Below are 18,569 nucleotides of genomic sequence, written 5' to 3'. Positions count from 1 at the left end.
AACGGTGGGGACCTGTTAACAGTCCATAATGTAAAGAGAAGGATGTAGTCTAGGTAACGGTGGTGACCTGTTAACAAAACATAATGTAAAGAGAAGGATGTAGTCTAGTTAACGGTGGTGGCCTGTTAACAGTCCATAATGTAAAGAGAAGGATGTAGGCTAGGTAACGGTGGTGACCTGTTAACAAAACATAATGTAAAGAGAAGGATGTAGTCTAGGTAACGGTGGGGACCTGTTAACAGTCCATAATGTAAAGAGAAGGATGTAGTCTAGGTAACGGTGGTGACCTGTTAACAGTCCATAATGTAAAGAGAAGGATGTAGTCTAGGTAACGGTGGGGACCTGTTAATTAACAGTCCATAATGTAAAGAGAAGGATGTAGTCTAGGTAACGGTGGTGAAGGGGTGTGTCGTGTCATTTCGGGGTTCCTCGTCTCCAGGGGTAACGCAGCAGAATGTGTGACATCACAGCGTTCTTGTTTATAACCTAATCCCTGCTCAGTTCACATACAGACACATCCTGACTCTTCAGGATAAAGAAGAGATCTTAGACGAACCAAGAAAACAACATTAAAAGATCCTAATTACTACTTTAAAACAACTTTTAGGAAAAAGTAACCGGTTGGATTACTACTCGAAGAGACAAGGAATTGTTTTTCCTACGGATTCCACTCAGTATTATTATTATTATCTATTCTCCTGAAGAACAATATCATTTATTATTTTGACCTTTTTTGTTTTTTTACTTTTTCTTCTCAAACAAAGATGGCTGCTTCATCTTCTTCTTCCACCCGTACCCTTCTCCTCCTCATCCTCCTCTCCTCTCTGTCACTGAGTGTGGAGTCTCGACTCTCGTCCCAACCCTTGCCCCGACCATCACCTCGGAAACACGACACACAGGTAAGTGCCTTTACCAACACCCGAGGGCCCGTCAAAGAGGATCTGATCCTACTCTGAGATGCTTTGTGAATATGGACCCAGGGAGGATGTACCAGTGTTGTGTTAAGTTACACTGTCTCATGTTGGTTCAAGGCCAGACAACACAACAGGACCTTAGTAGAGCTGAGAGGGAGAGAGAGAATGCTGGGTGAAATATGTGCAGGGCACATGTCCTACAGTGGAGGTGTTTGAGAACCAGGTGAGATGCTAGGGGGACAGAGAGACTCCTTTACAGTGGAGGTGTTTGAGAAAAAGGTGAGATGCTAGGGGGACAGAGAGACTCCTTTACAGTGGAGGTGTTTGAGAACCAGGTGAGATGCTAGGGGGACAGAGAGACTCCTTTACAGTGGAGGTGTTTGAGAACCAGGTGAGATGCTAGGGGGACAGAGAGACTCCTTTACAGTGGAGGTGTTTGAGAACCAGGTGAGATGCTAGGGGGACAGAGAGACTCCTTTACAGTGGTGGAAAAAGTACCCAATTGTCATACTTGAGTAAAAGTAAAGATACCGTAATAGAAAATGACTCAAGTAAAAGTGAAAGTCACCCAGTAAAATACTACTTGAGTAAAAGTCTAAAAGTATTTCGTTTTAAATATATTTAGTGTATCAAAAGTCAAAGTGTAAATAATTTAAAATTCCTTATATTGAGCAAAGTAGACAATTGTCTTGTTTTATTAATTACAGAAAGCCAGGGGCATGCTCCAACACTCAGACATCATTTACAAACGAAGCATGTGTTTAGTGAGTCCTCCAGATCAGAGGCAAGTAGGGATGAACAGGGTTGTTATCTGTTTAGTGAGCCCACCAGATCAGAGGCAGTAGGGATGACCAGGGATGTTCTCTTGATAAGTGAGTCCTCCTATTCAGAGGCATAAGAATGACCAGGGATGTTCTCTGTTTAGTGAGTCCTCCAGATCAGAGACAGTAGAGACGACCAGGGATGTTCTCTGTTTAGTGAGTCCTCCAGATCAGAGACAGTAGAGACGACCAGGGATGTTCTCTGTTTAGTGAGTCCTCCTATTCAGAGGCAGTAAGAATGACCAGGGATGTTCTCTGTTTAGTGAGTCCTCCAGATCAGAGACAGTAGAGACGACCAGGGATGTTCTCTGTTTAGTGAGTCCTCCAGATCAGAGACAGTAGGGATGACCAGGGATGTTCTCTGTTTAGTGAGTCCTCCAGATCAGAGACAGTCGGGATGACCAGGGATGTTCTCTTGATAAGTGAGTCCTCCAGATCAGAGACAGTAGGGATGACCAGGGATGTTCTCTTGATAAGTGAGTAATCCTATTCAGAGGCAGTAAGAATGACCAGGGATGTTCTCTGTTTAGTGAGTCCTCCAGATCAGAGACAGTGGAGACGACCAGGGATGTTCTCTGTTTAGTGAATCCTCCAGATCAGAGGCAAGTAGGGATGACCAGGGATGTTCTATGTTTTGTGAGTACTCCAGATCAGAGACAGTAGGGATGACCAGGGTTGTTCTCTGTTTAGTGAGCCCACCAGATCAGAGGCAGTAGGGATGACCAGGTATGTTCTATGTTTTGTGAGTCCTCCAGATCAGAGACAGTAGGGATGACCAGGGTTGTTCTCTGTTTAGTGAGCCCACCAGATCAGAGGCAGTAGGGATGACCAGGTATGTTCTCTTGATAAGTGAGTCCTCCAGATCAGAGACAGTAGGAATGACCAGGGATGTTCTCTGTTTAGTGAGTCCTCCAGATCAGAGGCAAGTAGGGATGACCAGGGATGTTCTATGTTTTGTGAGTCCTCCAGATCAGAGACAGTAGGGATGACCAGGGATGTTCTCTGTTTAGTGAGTCTTCAAGATCAGAGACAGTAGAGACGACCAGGGATGTTCTCTGTTTAGTGAGTCCTCCAGATCATAGACAGTAGGGATGACCAGGGATGTTCTCTGTTTAGTGAGTCCTCCAGATAAGAGGCAGTAGGGATGACCAGGGATGTTCTCTGTTTAGTGAGTCCTCCAGATCAGATGCAGTAGGGATGACCAGGGATGTTCTCTGTTTAGTGAGTCCTCCAAATCAGAGGCAGTAGGGATGACCAGGGATGTTCTCTGTTTAGTGAGTTCTCCAGATCAGTGACAGTCGGGATGACCAGGGATGTTCTCTGTTTAGTGAGTCCTCCAGATCAGAGACCGTAGGGATGACCAGGGATGTTCTCTTGATAATTCAGTCCTCCAGATCAGAGAGAGTAGGAACGACCAGGGATGTTCTCTTGATAAGTGAGTCATCCAGATCAGAGACAGTAGGGATGACCAGGGATGTTCTCTGTTTAGTGAGTCCTCCAGATCAGAGGCAGTAGGGATGACCAGGGATGTTCTCTGTTTTGTGAGTCCTCCAGATCGGTGACAGTCGGGATGACCAGGGATGTTCTCTGTTTAGTGAGTCCTCCAGATCAGAGACAGTAGAGACGACCAGGGATGTTCTCTGTTTTGTGAGTCCTCCAGATCAGAGACAGTAGGGACGACCAGGGATGTTCTCTGTTTAGTGAGTCCTCCAGATCAGAGACAGTAGGGACGACCAGGGATGTTCTCTGTTTAGTGAGTCCTCCAGATCAGAGGCAGTAGGGATGACCAGGGATGTTCTCTGTTTAGTGAGTCCTCCAGATCAGAGACAGTAGGGATAACCAGGGATGTTCTCTGTTTAGTGAATCCTCCAGATCAGAGACAGTATTGATGACCAGGGATGTTCTCTTGATAAGTGAGTCCTCCAGATAGGAGACAGTAGGTTTGACCAGAGATGTTCTCTGTTTAGTGAGTCCTCCAGATCAGAGGGAGTAGGGATGACCAGGGATGTTCTATGTTTTGTGAGTCCTCCAGATCAGAGACAGTGGAGACGACCAGGGATGTTCTCTGTTTAGTGAATCCTCCAGATCAGAGGCAAGTAGGGATGACCAGGGATGTTCTATGTTTTGTGAGTACTCCAGATCAGAGACAGTAGGGATGACCAGGGTTGTTCTCTGTTTAGTGAGCCCACCAGATCAGAGGCAGTAGGGATGACCAGGTATGTTCTATGTTTTGTGAGTCCTCCAGATCAGAGACAGTAGGGATGACCAGGGTTGTTCTCTGTTTAGTGAGCCCACCAGATCAGATGCAGTAGGGATGACCAGGTATGTTCTCTTGATAAGTGAGTCCTCCAGATCAGAGACAGTAGGAATGACCAGGGATGTTCTCTGTTTAGTGAGTCCTCCAGATCAGAGGCAAGTAGGGATGACCAGGGATGTTCTATGTTTTGTGAGTCCTCCAGATCAGAGACAGTAGGGATGACCAGGGATGTTCTCTGTTTAGTGAGTCTTCAAGATCAGAGACAGTAGAGACGACCAGGGATGTTCTCTGTTTAGTGAGTCCTCCAGATCACAGACAGTAGGGATGACCAGGGATGTTCTCTGTTTAGTGAGTCCTCCAGATAAGAGGCAGTAGGGATGACCAGGGATGTTCTCTGTTTAGTGAGTCCTCCAGATCAGATACAGTAGGGATGACCAGGGATGTTCTCTGTTTAGTGAGTCCTCCAGATCAGAGGCAGTAGGGATGACCAGGGATGTTCTCTGTTTAGTGAGTTCTCCAGATCAGTGACAGTCGGGATGACCAGGGATGTTCTCTGTTTAGTGAGTCCTCCAGATCAGAGACCGTAGGGATGACCAGGGATGTTCTCTTGATAATTCAGTCCTCCAGATCAGAGAGAGTAGGAACGACCAGGGATGTTCTCTTGATAAGTGATTCATCCAGATCAGAGACAGTAGGGATGACCAGGGATGTTCTCTGTTTAGTGAGTCCTCCAGATCAGAGGCAGTAGCGATGACCAGGGATGTTCTCTGTTTAGTGAGTCCTCCAGATCAGAGGCAGTAGGGATGACCAGGGATGTTCTCTTGATAAGTGAGTCCTCCAGATCAAAGACAGCAGGGATGAACAGGGATGTTCTCTGTTTAGTGAGTCCTCCAGATCAGAGACAGTAGAGACGACCAGGGATGTTCTCTGTTTTGTGAGTCCTCCAGATCAGAGACAGTAGGGACGACCAGGGATGTTCTCTGTTTAGTGAGTCCTCCAGATCAGAGACAGTAGGGACGACCAGGGATGTTCTCTGTTTAGTGAGTCCTCCAGATCAGAGGCAGTAGGGATGACCAGGGATGTTCTCTGTTTAGTGAGTCCTCCAGATCAGAGACAGTAGGGATAACCAGGGATGTTCTCTGTTTAGTGAATCCTCCAGATCAGAGACAGTATTGATGACCAGGGATGTTCTCTTGATACGTGAGTCCTCCAGATAGGAGACAGTAGGTTTGACCAGAGATGTTCTCTGTTTAGTGAGTCCTCCAGATCAGAGGGAGTAGGGATGACCAGGGATGTTCTCTGTTTAGTGAGTCCTCCAGATCAGAGGCAGTAGGGATGACCAGGGATGTTCTCTGTTAAGTGAGTCCTCCAGATCAGAGGCAGTAGCGATGACCAGGGACGTTCTCCGTTTAGTGAGTCCTCCAGATCAGAGGCAGTAGGGATGACCAGGGATGTTCTCTGTTTAGTGAGTCCTCCAGATCAGAGGCAGTAGGTATGACCAGGGATGTTCCCTGTTTAGTGAGTCCTCCAGATCAGAGGCATTAGCGATGACCAGGGATGTTCTCTGTTTAGTGAGTCCTCCAGATCAGAGGCATTAGTGATGACCAGGGATGTTCTCTTGATGAGTGAGTCTTCCAGATCAGAGACAGTAGGGATGACCAGGGATGTTCTCTTGGTAAATTAGTCCTCCAGATCAGAGACAGTAGGGATGACCAGGGATGTTCTCTTGATAAGTGAGTCCTCCAGATAAGAGACAGTAGGGATGACCAGGGATGTTCTCTGTTTTGTGAGTCCTCCAGATCAGAGGCAGTAGGGATGACCAGGGATGTTCTCTTTTTAGTGAGTCCTCCAGATCAGAGGCAGTAGGGATGACCAGGGATGTTCTCTTGATAAGTGAGTCCTCCAGATCAGAGACAGTAGGGATGACCAGGGATGTTCTCTGTTTAGTGAGTCCTCCAGATCAGAGGGAGTAGGGATGACCAGGGATGTTCTCTGTTTAGTGAGTCCTCCAGATCAGAGGCAGTAGGGATGACCAGGGATGTTCTCTGTTTAGTGAGTCCTCCAGATCAGAGGGAGTAGGGATGACCAGGGATGTTCTCTGTTTAGTGAGTCCTCCAGATCAGAGGCAGTAGGGATGACCAGGGATGTTCTCTGTTAAGTGAGTCCTCCAGATCAGAGGCAGTAGCGATGACCAGGGATGTTCTCTGTTTAGTGAGTCCTCCAGATCAGAGGCAGTAGGGATGACCAGGGATGTTCTCTTGATAAGTGAGTCCTCCAGATCAGAGACAGTAGAAACGACATGGGGTGTTCTCTGTTTAGTGAGTCCTCCAGATCAGAGGGAGTAGGGATGACCAGGGATGTTCTCTGTTTAGTGAGTCCTCCAGATCAGAGGCAGTAGGGATGACCAGGGATGTTCTCCGTTTAGTGAGTCCTCCAGATCAGAGGCAGTTGTGATGACCAGGGATGTTCTCTGTTTAGTGAGTCCTCCAGATCAGAGACAGTAGAAACGACATGGGGTGTTCTCTGTTTAGTGAGTCCTCCAGATCAGAGACAGTAGAGACGACCAGGGATGTTCTCTTGATAAGTGAGTCCTCTAGATCAGAGGCAGTAGGGACGACCAGGGAGTTTCTCTGTTTAGTGAGTCCTCCAGATCAGAGACAGTAGAGACAACCAGGGATGTTCTCTGTTTAGTGAGTCCTCCAGATCAGAGACAGTAGGGACGACCTGGGAAGTTCTCTGTTTAGTGAGTCCTCCAGATCAGAGGCAGTAGGGACGACCAGGGATGTTCTCTGTTTAGTGAGTCCTCCAGATCAGAGGCAGAAGGGATGACCAGGGATGTTTTCTGTTTAGTGAGTCCTCCAGATCAGAGGCAGTAGGGATGACCAGTTATGTTCTCTTGATAAGTGAGTCCTCCAAATCAGAGACAGTAGGGATGACCAAGGATGTTCTCTTGATAAGTGAGTCCTCCAGATAAGTGACAGTAGGGATAACCAGGGATGTTCTCTGTTTAGTGAGTCCTCCAGATCAGAGGCAGTAGGGATGACCAGGGATGTTCTCTTTTAGTGAGTCCTCCAGATCAGAGGCAATAGGGATGACCAGGGATGTTCTCTTGATAAGTGAGTCCTCCAGATCAGAGACAGTAGGGATGACCAGGGATGTTCTCTTGATAAGTGAGTCCTCCAGTTAAGAGACAGTAGGGATGACCAGGGATGTTCTCTGTTTAGTGAGTCCTCCAGATCAGAGGCAGTAGGGATGACCAGGGATGTTCTATGTTTAGTGAGTCCTCCAGATCAGAGACAGTAGAGATGACCAGGGATGTTCTCTGTTTAGTGAGTCCTCCAGATCAGAGACAGTTGGGACGACCAGATATGTTCTCTTGGTAAATGAGTCCTCCAGATCAGAGACAGTAGGGATGACCAGGGATGTTCTCTTGATAAGTGAGTCCTCCAGATAAGAGACAGTAGGGATGACCAGGGATGTTCTCTGTTTTGTGAGTCCTCCAGATCAGAGGCAGTAGGGATGACCAGGGATGTTCTCTTTTTAGTGAGTCCTCCAGATCAGAGGCAGTAGGGATGACCAGGGATGTTCTCTTGATAAGTGAGTCCTCCAGATAAGAGACAGTAGGGATGACCAGGGATGTTCTCTGTTTTGTGAGTCCTCCAGATCAGAGGCAGTAGGGATGACCAGGGATGTTCTCTTTTAGTGAGTCCTCCAGATCAGAGGCAGTAGGGATGACCAGGGATGTTCTCTTGATAAGTGAGTCCTCCAGATCAGAGACAGTAGGGATGACCAGGGATGTTCTCTGTTAAGTGAGTCCTCCAGATCAGAGGCAGTAGGGATGACCAGGGATGTTCTCTTTTAGTGAGTCCTCCAGATCAGAGGCAGTAGGGATGACCAGGAATGTTCTCTGTTTAGTGAGTCATCCAGATCAGAGGCATTAGCGATGACCAGGGATGTTCTCTGTTTAGTGAGTCCTCCAGATCAGAGGCAGTAGGGATGACCAGGGATGTTCTCTGTTTAGTGATTCCTCCAGATCAGTAACAGTAGAGATGACCAGGGATTTTCTTTGTTTAGTGAGTCCTCCAGATCAGAGGAAGTAGGGACGAACAGGGATGTTCTCTTGATAAGTGAGTCCTCCAGATCAGAGACAGTAGGGACGACCAGAGATGTTCTCTGTTTAGTGAGTCCTCCAGATCAGAGACAGTAGGGATGACCAGGGATGTTCTCTGTTTAGTGAGTCCTCCAGATCAGAGGCAGTAGGGATGACCAGGGATGTTCTCTGTTTAGTGAGTCCTCCAGATCAGAGGCAGTAGGGATGACCAGTTATGTTCTCTTGATAAGTGAGTCCTCCAAATCAGAGACAGTAGGGATGACCAAGGATGTTCTCTTGATAAGTGAGTCCTCCAGATAAGTGACAGTAGGGATAACCAGGGATGTTCTCTGTTTAGTGAGTCCTCCAGATCAGAGGCAGTAGGGATGACCAGGGATGTTCTCTTTTTAGTGAGTCCTCCAGATCAGAGGCAAAAAGGATGACCAGGGATGTTCTCTTGATAAGTGAGTCCTCCAGATCAGAGACAGTAGGGATGACCAGGGATGTTCTCTTGATAAGTGAGTCCTCCAGTTAAGAGACAGTAGGGATGACCAGGGATGTTCTCTGTTTAGTGAGTCCTCCAGATCAGAGGCAGTAGGGATGACCAGGGATGTTCTCTGTTTAGTGAGTCCTCCAGATCAGAGGCATTAGCGATGACCAGGGATGTTCTCTGTTTAGTGAGTCCTCCAGATCAGAGGCAGTAAGGATGACCAGGGATGTTCTCTGTTAAGTGAGTCCTCCAGATCAGAGGCAGTAGCGATGACCAGGGACGTTCTCCGTTTAGTGAGTCCTCCAGATCAGAGGCAGTAGGGATGACCAGGGATGTTCTCTGTTTAGTGAGTCCTCCAGATCAGAGGCAGTAGGTATGACCAGGGATGTTCCCTGTTTAGTGAGTCCTCCAGATCAGAGGCATTAGCGATGACCAGGGATGTTCTCTGTTTAGTGAGTCCTCCAGATCAGAGGCATTAGTGATGACCAGGGATGTTCTCTTGATAAGTGAGTCTTCCAGATCAGAGACAGTAGGGATGACCAGGGATGTTCTCTTGGTAAATTAGTCCTCCAGATCAGAGACAGTAGGGATGACCAGGGATGTTCTCTTGATAAGTGAGTCCTCCAGATAAGAGACAGTAGGGATGACCAGGGATGTTCTCTGTTTTGTGAGTCCTCCAGATCAGAGGCAGTAGGGATGACCAGGGATGTTCTCTTTTTAGTGAGTCCTCCAGATCAGAGGCAGTAGGGATGACCAGGGATGTTCTCTTGATAAGTGAGTCCTCCAGATCAGAGGCAGTAGGGATGACCAGGGATGTTCTCTGTTTAGTGAGTCCTCCAGATCAGAGGCAGTAGGGATGACCAGGGATGTTCTCTGTTTAGTGAGTCCTCCAGATCAGAGGGAGTAGGGATGACCAGGGATGTTCTCTGTTTAGTGAGTCCTCCAGATCAGAGGCAGTAGGGATGACCAGGGATGTTCTCTGTTAAGTGAGTCCTCCAGATCAGAGGCAGTAGCGATGACCAGGGATGTTCTCCGTTTAGTGAGTCCTCCAGATCAGAGGCAGTAGGGATGACCAGGGATGTTCTCTGTTTAGTGAGTCCTCCAGATCAGAGACAGTAGAAACGACATGGGGTGTTCTCTGTTTAGTGAGTCCTCCAGATCAGAGACAGTAGAGACGACCAGGGATGTTCTCTTGATAAGTGAGTCCTCTAGATCAGAGGCAGTAGGGGCGACCAGGGAGTTTCTCTGTTTAGTGAGTCCTCCAGATCAGAGACAGTAGAGACAACCAGGGATGTTCTCTGTTTAGTGAGTCCTCCAGATCAGAGACAGTAGGGACGACCTGGGAAGTTCTCTGTTTAGTGAGTCCTCCAGATCAGAGGCAGTAGGGACGACCAGGGATGTTCTCTGTTTAGTGAGTCCTCCAGATCAGAGGCAGTAGGGATGACCAGGGATGTTTTCTGTGTAGTGAGTCCTCCAGATCAGAGGCAGTAGGGATGACCAGTTATGTTCTCTTGATAAGTGAGTCCTCCAAATCAGAGACAGTAGGGATGACCAAGGATGTTCTCTTGATAAGTGAGTCCTCCAGATAAGTGACAGTAGGGATAACCAGGGATGTTCTCTGTTTAGTGAGTCCTCCAGATCAGAGGCAGTAGGGATGACCAGGGATGTTCTCTTTTTAGTGAGTCCTCCAGATCAGAGGCAATAGGGATGACCAGGGATGTTCTCTTGATAAGTGAGTCCTCCAGATCAGAGACAGTAGGGATGACCAGGGATGTTCTCTTGATAAGTGAGTCCTCCAGTTAAGAGACAGTAGGGATGACCAGGGATGTTCTCTGTTTAGTTAGTCCTCCAGATCAGAGGCAGTAGGGATGACCAGGGATGTTCTATGTTTAGTGAGTCCTCCAGATCAGAGACAGTAGAGATGACCAGGGATGTTCTCTGTTTAGTGAGTCCTCCAGATCAGAGACAGTTGGGACGACCAGATATGTTCTCTTGGTAAATGAGTCCTCCAGATCAGAGACAGTAGGGATGACCAGGGATGTTCTCTTGATAAGTGAGTCCTCCAGATAAGAGACAGTAGGGATGACCAGGGATGTTCTCTGTTTTGTGAGTCCTCCAGATCAGAGACAGTAGGGATGACCAGGGATGTTCTCTTTTTAGTGAGTCCTCCAGATCAGAGGCAGTAGGGACGACCAGGGATGTTCTCTGTTTAGTGAGTCCTCCAGATCAGAGGCAGAAGGGATGACCAGGGATGTTTTCTGTTTAGTGAGTCCTCCAGATCAGAGGCAGTAGGGATGACCAGTTATGTTCTCTTGATAAGTGAGTCCTCCAAATCAGAGACAGTAGGGATGACCAAGGATGTTCTCTTGATAAGTGAGTCCTCCAGATAAGTGACAGTAGGGATAACCAGGGATGTTCTCTTTTTAGTGAGTCCTCCAGATCAGAGGCAGTAGGGATGACCAGGAATGTTCTCTGTTTAGTGAGTCATCCAGATCAGAGGCATTAGCGATGACCAGGGATGTTCTCTGTTTAGTGAGTCCTCCAGATCAGAGGCAGTAGGGATGACCAGGGATGTTCTCTGTTTAGTGATTCCTCCAGATCAGAGGAAGTAGGGACGAACAGGGATGTTCTCTTGATAAGTGAGTCCTCCAGATCAGAGACAGTAGGGACGACCAGAGATGTTCTCTGTTTAGTGAGTCCTCCAGATCAGAGACAGTAGGGATGACCAGGGATGTTCTCTGTTTAGTGAGTCCTCCAGATCAGAGGCAGTAGGGATGACCAGGGATGTTCTCTGTTTAGTGAGTCCTCCAGATCAGAGGCAATAGGGACGACCTGGGAAGTTCTCTGTTTAGTGAGTCCTCCAGATCAGAGGCAGTAGGGACGACCAGGGATGTTCTCTGTTTAGTGAGTCCTCCAGATCAGAGGCAGAAGGGATGACCAGGGATGTTTTCTGTTTAGTGAGTCCTCCAGATCAGAGGCAGTAGGGATGACCAGTTATGTTCTCTTGATAAGTGAGTCCTCCAAATCAGAGACAGTAGGGATGACCAAGGATGTTCTCTTGATAAGTGAGTCCTCCAGATAAGTGACAGTAGGGATAACCAGGGATGTTCTCTGTTTAGTGAGTCCTCCAGATCAGAGGCAGTAGGGATGACCAGGGATGTTCTCTTTTTAGTGAGTCCTCCAGATCAGAGGCAATAGGGATGACCAGGGATGTTCTCTTGATAAGTGAGTCCTCCAGATCAGAGACAGTAGGGATGACCAGGGATGTTCTCTTGATAAGTGAGTCCTCCAGTTAAGAGACAGTAGGGATGACCAGGGATGTTCTCTGTTTAGTTAGTCCTCCAGATCAGAGGCAGTAGGGATGACCAGGGATGTTCTATGTTTAGTGAGTCCTCCAGATCAGAGACAGTAGAGATGACCAGGGATGTTCTCTGTTTAGTGAGTCCTCCAGATCAGAGACAGTTGGGACGACCAGATATGTTCTCTTGGTAAATGAGTCCTCCAGATCAGAGACAGTAGGGATGACCAGGGATGTTCTCTTGATAAGTGAGTCCTCCAGATAAGAGACAGTAGGGATGACCAGGGATGTTCTCTGTTTTGTGAGTCCTCCAGATCAGAGACAGTAGGGATGACCAGGGATGTTCTCTTTTAGTGAGTCCTCCAGATCAGAGGCAGTAGGGACGACCAGGGATGTTCTCTGTTTAGTGAGTCCTCCAGATCAGAGGCAGAAGGGATGACCAGGGATGTTTTCTGTTTAGTGAGTCCTCCAGATCAGAGGCAGTAGGGATGACCAGTTATGTTCTCTTGATAAGTGAGTCCTCCAAATCAGAGACAGTAGGGATGACCAAGGATGTTCTCTTGATAAGTGAGTCCTCCAGATAAGTGACAGTAGGGATAACCAGGGATGTTCTCTTTTTAGTGAGTCCTCCAGATCAGAGGCAGTAGGGATGACCAGGAATGTTCTCTGTTTAGTGAGTCATCCAGATCAGAGGCATTAGCGATGACCAGGGATGTTCTCTGTTTAGTGAGTCCTCCAGATCAGAGGCAGTAGGGATGACCAGGGATGTTCTCTGTTTAGTGATTCCTCCAGATCAGAGGAAGTAGGGACGAACAGGGATGTTCTCTTGATAAGTGAGTCCTCCAGATCAGAGACAGTAGGGACGACCAGGGATGTTCTCTGTTTAGTGAGTCCTCCAGATCAGAGACAGTAGGGATGACCAGGGATGTTCTCTGTTTAGTGAGTCCTCCAGATCAGAGGCAGTAGGGATGACCAGGGATGTTCTCTGTTTAGTGAGTCCTCCAGATCAGAGGCAGTAGGGACGACCTGGGAAGTTCTCTGTTTAGTGAGTCCTCCAGATCAGAGGCAGTAGGGACGACCAGGGATGTTCTCTGTTTAGTGAGTCCTCCAGATCAGAGGCAGAAGGGATGACCAGGGATGTTTTCTGTTTAGTGAGTCCTCCAGATCAGAGGCAGTAGGGATGACCAGTTATGTTCTCTTGATAAGTGAGTCCTCCAAATCAGAGACAGTAGGGATGACCAAGGATGTTCTCTTGATAAGTGAGTCCTCCAGATAAGTGACAGTAGGGATAACCAGGGATGTTCTCTGTTTAGTGAGTCCTCCAGATCAGAGGCAGTAGGGATGACCAGGGATGTTCTCTTTTTAGTGAGTCCTCCAGATCAGAGGCAATAGGGATGACCAGGGATGTTCTCTTGATAAGTGAGTCCTCCAGATCAGAGACAGTAGGGATGACCAGGGATGTTCTCTTGATAAGTGAGTCCTCCAGTTAAGAGACAGTAGGGATGACCAGGGATGTTCTCTGTTTAGTTAGTCCTCCAGATCAGAGGCAGTAGGGATGACCAGGGATGTTCTATGTTTAGTGAGTCCTCCAGATCAGAGACAGTAGAGATGACCAGGGATGTTCTCTGTTTAGTGAGTCCTCCAGATCAGAGACAGTTGGGACGACCAGATATGTTCTCTTGGTAAATGAGTCCTCCAGATCAGAGACAGTAGGGATGACCAGGGATGTTCTCTTGATAAGTGAGTCCTCCAGATAAGAGACAGTAGGGATGACCAGGGATGTTCTCTGTTTTGTGAGTCCTCCAGATCAGAGACAGTAGGGATGACCAGGGATGTTCTCTTTTAGTGAGTCCTCCAGATCAGAGGCAGTAGGGACGACCAGGGATGTTCTCTGTTTAGTGAGTCCTCCAGATCAGAGGCAGAAGGGATGACCAGGGATGTTTTCTGTTTAGTGAGTCCTCCAGATCAGAGGCAGTAGGGATGACCAGTTTGTTCTCTTGATAAGTGAGTCCTCCAAATCAGAGACAGTAGGGATGACCAAGGATGTTCTCTTGATAAGTGAGTCCTCCAGATAAGTGACAGTAGGGATAACCAGGGATGTTCTCTTTTTAGTGAGTCCTCCAGATCAGAGGCAGTAGGGATGACCAGGAATGTTCTCTGTTTAGTGAGTCATCCAGATCAGAGGCATTAGCGATGACCAGGGATGTTCTCTGTTTAGTGAGTCCTCCAGATCAGAGGCAGTAGGGATGACCAGGGATGTTCTCTGTTTAGTGATTCCTCCAGATCAGAGGAAGTAGGGATGAACAGGGATGTTCTCTTGATAAGTGAGTCCTCCAGATCAGAGACAGTAGGGACGACCAGAGATGTTCTCTGTTTAGTGAGTCCTCCAGATCAGAGACAGTAGGGATGACCAGGGATGTTCTCTGTTTAGTGAGTCCTCAGATCAGAGGCAGTAGGGATGACCAGGGATGTTCTCTGTTTAGTGAGTCCTCCAGATCAGAGGCAGTAGGGATGACCAGTTATGTTCTCTTGATAAGTGAGTCCTCCAAATCAGAGACAGTAGGGATGACCAAGGATGTTCTCTTGATAAGTGAGTCCTCCAGATAAGTGACAGTAGGGATAACCAGGGATGTTCTCTGTTTAGTGAGTCCTCCAGATCAGAGGCAGTAGGGATGACCAGGGATGTTCTCTTTTTAGTGAGTCCTCCAGATCAGAGGCAATAGGGATGACCAGGGATGTTCTCTTGATAAGTGAGTCCTCCAGATCAGAGACAGTAGGGATGACCAGGGATGTTCTCTTGATAAGTGAGTCCTCCAGTTAAGAGACAGTAGGGATGACCAGGGATGTTCTCTGTTTAGTGAGTCCTCCAGATCAGAGGCAGTAGGGATGACCAGGGATGTTCTCTGTTTAGTGAGTCCTCCAGATCAGAGGCATTAGCGATGACCAGGGATGTTCTCTGTTTAGTGAGTCCTCCAGATCAGAGGCAGTAAGGATGACCAGGGATGTTCTCTGTTTCGTGAGCCCTCCAGATCAGAGGCAGTAGGGATGACCAGGGATGTTCTATGTTTAGTGAGTCCTCCAGATCAGAGACAGTAGAGATGACCAGGGATGTTCTCTGTTTAGTGAGTCCTCCAGATCAGAGACAGCATGGGCGACCAGTTATGTTCTCTTGATAAGTGAGTCCTCCAGATCAGAGACAGTAGGGATGACCAGGGATGTTCTCTTGATAAGTGAGTCCTCCAGATAAGAAACAGTAGGGATGACCAGGGATGTTCTCTGTTTAGTGAGTCCTCCAGATCAGAGTCAGTAGGGATGACCAGGGATGTTCTCTTTTTAGTGAGTCCTCCAGATCAGAGGCAGTAGGGATGACCAGGGATGTTCTCTGTTTAGTTAGTCCTCCAGATCAGAGGCAGTAGGGATGACCAGGGATGTTCTCTTGATAAGTGAGTCCTCCAGATCAGAGACATTAGGGATGACCAGGGATGTTCTCTTGATAAGTGAGTCCTCCAGATAAGAGACAGTAGGGATGACCAGGGATGTTCTCTGTTTAGTGAGTCCTCCAGATCAGAGGCAGTAAGGATGACCAGGGAGGTTCTCTGTTTCGTGAGTCCTCCAGATCAGAGACAGTAGGGATGACCAGGGATGTTCTCTGTTTAGTGAGTCCTCCAGATCAGAGGCAGTAGGTATGACCAGGGATGTTCTCTGTTTAGTGAGTCCTCCAGATCAGAGGCAGTAGTGATGACCAGGGATGTTCTCTTGATAAGTGAGTCTTCCAGATCAGAGACAGTAGGGATGACCAGGGATGTTCTCTGTTTAGTGAGTCCTCCAGATCAGAGGCAGTAGGGATGACCAGGGATGTTCTATGTTTAGTGAGTCCTCCAGATCAGAGACAGTAGAGATGACCAGAGATGTTCTCTGTTTAGTGAGTCCTCCAGATCAGAGACAGTTGGGACGACCAGTTATGTTCTCTTGGTAAATGAGTCCTCCAGATCAGAGACAGTAGGGATGACCAGGGATGTTCTCTTGATAAGTGAGTCCTCCAGATAAGAGACAGTAGGGATGACCAGGGATGTTCTCTGTTTTGTGAGTCCTCCAGATCAGAGGCAGTAGGGATGACCAGGGATGTTCTCTTTTTAGTGAGTCCTCCAGATCAGAGGCAGTAGGGATGACCAGGGATGTTCTCTTGATAAGTGAGTCCTCCAGATCAGAGACAGTAGGGATGACCAGGGATGTTCTCTGTTAAGTGAGTCCTCCAGATCAGAGGCAGTAGGGATGACCAGGGATGTTCTCTTTTTAGTGAGTCCTCCAGATCAGAGGCAATAGGGATGACCAGGGATGTTCTCTTGATAAGTGAGTCCTCCAGATCAGAGACAGTAGGGATGACCAGGGATGTTCTCTTGATAAGTGAGTCCTCCAGTTAAGAGACAGTAGGGATGACCAGGGATGTTCTCTGTTTAGTTAGTCCTCCAGATCAGAGGCAGTAGGGATGACCAGGGATGTTCTATGTTTAGTGAGTCCTCCAGATCAGAGACAGTAGAGATGACCAGGGATGTTCTCTGTTTAGTGAGTCCTCCAGATCAGAGACAGTTGGGACGACCAGATATGTTCTCTTGGTAAATGAGTCCTCCAGATCAGAGACAGTAGGGATGACCAGGGATGTTCTCTTGATAAGTGAGTCCTCCAGATAAGAGACAGTAGGGATGACCAGGGATGTTCTCTGTTTTGTGAGTCCTCCAGATCAGAGACAGTAGGGATGACCAGGGATGTTCTCTTTTAGTGAGTCCTCCAGATCAGAGGCAGTAGGGACGACCAGGGATGTTCTCTGTTTAGTGAGTCCTCCAGATCAGAGGCAGAAGGGATGACCAGGGATGTTTTCTGTTTAGTGAGTCCTCCAGATCAGAGGCAGTAGGGATGACCAGTTATGTTCTCTTGATAAGTGAGTCCTCCAAATCAGAGACAGTAGGGATGACCAAGGATGTTCTCTTGATAAGTGAGTCCTCCAGATAAGTGACAGTAGGGATAACCAGGGATGTTCTCTTTTAGTGAGTCCTCCAGATCAGAGGCAGTAGGGATGACCAGGAATGTTCTCTGTTTAGTGAGTCATCCAGATCAGAGGCATTAGCGATGACCAGGGATGTTCTCTGTTTAGTGAGTCCTCCAGATCAGAGGCAGTAGGGATGACCAGGGATGTTCTCTGTTTAGTGATTCCTCCAGATCAGAGGAAGTAGGGACGAACAGGGATGTTCTCTTGATAAGTGAGTCCTCCAGATCAGAGACAGTAGGGACGACCAGAGATGTTCTCTGTTTAGTGAGTCCTCCAGATCAGAGACAGTAGGGATGACCAGGGATGTTCTCTGTTTAGTGAGTCCTCCAGATCAGAGGCAGTAGGGATGACCAGGGATGTTCTCTGTTTAGTGAGTCCTCCAGATCAGAGGCAGTAGGGATGACCAGTTATGTTCTCTTGATAAGTGAGTCCTCCAAATCAGACAGTAGGGATGACCAAGGATGTTCTCTTGATAAGTGAGTCCTCCAGATAAGTGACAGTAGGGATAACCAGGGATGTTCTCTGTTTAGTGAGTCCTCCAGATCAGAGGCAGTAGGGATGACCAGGGATGTTCTCTTTTTAGTGAGTCCTCCAGATCAGAGGCAATAGGGATGACCAGGGATGTTCTCTTTTAAGTGAGTCCTCCAGATCAGAGACAGTAGGGATGACCAGGGATGTTCTCTTGATAAGTGAGTCCTCCAGTTAAGAGACAGTAGGGATGACCAGGGATGTTCTCTGTTTAGTGAGTCCTCCAGATCAGAGGCAGTAGGGATGACCAGGGATGTTCTCTGTTTAGTGAGTCCTCCAGATCAGAGGCATTAGCGATGACCAGGGATGTTCTCTGTTTAGTGAGTCCTCCAGATCAGAGGCAGTAAGGATGACCAGGGATGTTCTCTGTTTCGTGAGCCCTCCAGATCAGAGGCAGTAGGGATGACCAGGGATGTTCTATGTTTAGTGAGTCCTCCAGATCAGAGACAGTAGAGATGACCAGGGATGTTCTCTGTTTAGTGAGTCCTCCAGATCAGAGACAGCATGGGCGACCAGTTATGTTCTCTTGATAAGTGAGTCCTCCAGATCAGAGACAGTAGGGATGACCAGGGATGTTCTCTTGATAAGTGAGTCCTCCAGATAAGAAACAGTAGGGATGACCAGGGATGTTCTCTGTTTAGTGAGTCCTCCAGATCAGAGTCAGTAGGGATGACCAGGGATGTTCTCTTTTAGTGAGTCCTCCAGATCAGAGGCAGTAGGGATGACCAGGGATGTTCTCTGTTTAGTTAGTCCTCCAGATCAGAGGCAGTAGGGATGACCAGGGATGTTCTCTTGATAAGTGAGTCCTCCAGATCAGAGACATTAGGGATGACCAGGGATGTTCTCTTGATAAGTGAGTCCTCCAGATAAGAGACAGTAGGGATGACCAGGGATGTTCTCTGTTTAGTGAGTCCTCCAGATCAGAGGCAGTAAGGATGACCAGGGAGGTTCTCTGTTTCGTGAGTCCTCCAGATCAGAGACAGTAGGGATGACCAGGGATGTTCTCTGTTTAGTGAGTCCTCCAGATCAGAGGCAGTAGGTATGACCAGGGATGTTCTCTGTTTAGTGAGTCCTCCAGATCAGAGGCAGTAGTGATGACCAGGGATGTTCTCTTGATAAGTGAGTCT

General features: G+C 47.8%; 1 protein-coding gene across 1 annotated transcript in view; it reads left to right on the top strand.

Moving 5' to 3' along the window:
• The first annotated feature begins 764 nt into the window (after positions 1-764).
• The window catches only part of nppcl2 (natriuretic peptide C-like 2), a 41,170-nt gene continuing 23,365 nt past the window's right edge, over positions 765-18,569 (top strand). Inside the window, exon 1 of the mRNA XM_064939075.1 lies at positions 765-899. Coding sequence (XP_064795147.1) covers positions 765-899 — 135 coding nt within the window. The remainder of the gene's footprint in view (positions 900-18,569) is intronic.

The sequence above is a fragment of the Oncorhynchus masou genome, chromosome 27 (assembly GCF_036934945.1).
Source record: "Oncorhynchus masou masou isolate Uvic2021 chromosome 27, UVic_Omas_1.1, whole genome shotgun sequence".
Classification (NCBI taxonomy): domain Eukaryota; kingdom Metazoa; phylum Chordata; class Actinopteri; order Salmoniformes; family Salmonidae; genus Oncorhynchus; species Oncorhynchus masou.
The sequence above is the reverse complement of the archived record's forward strand: the minus strand, read 5'-3'. Positions and strand labels throughout refer to the sequence as shown.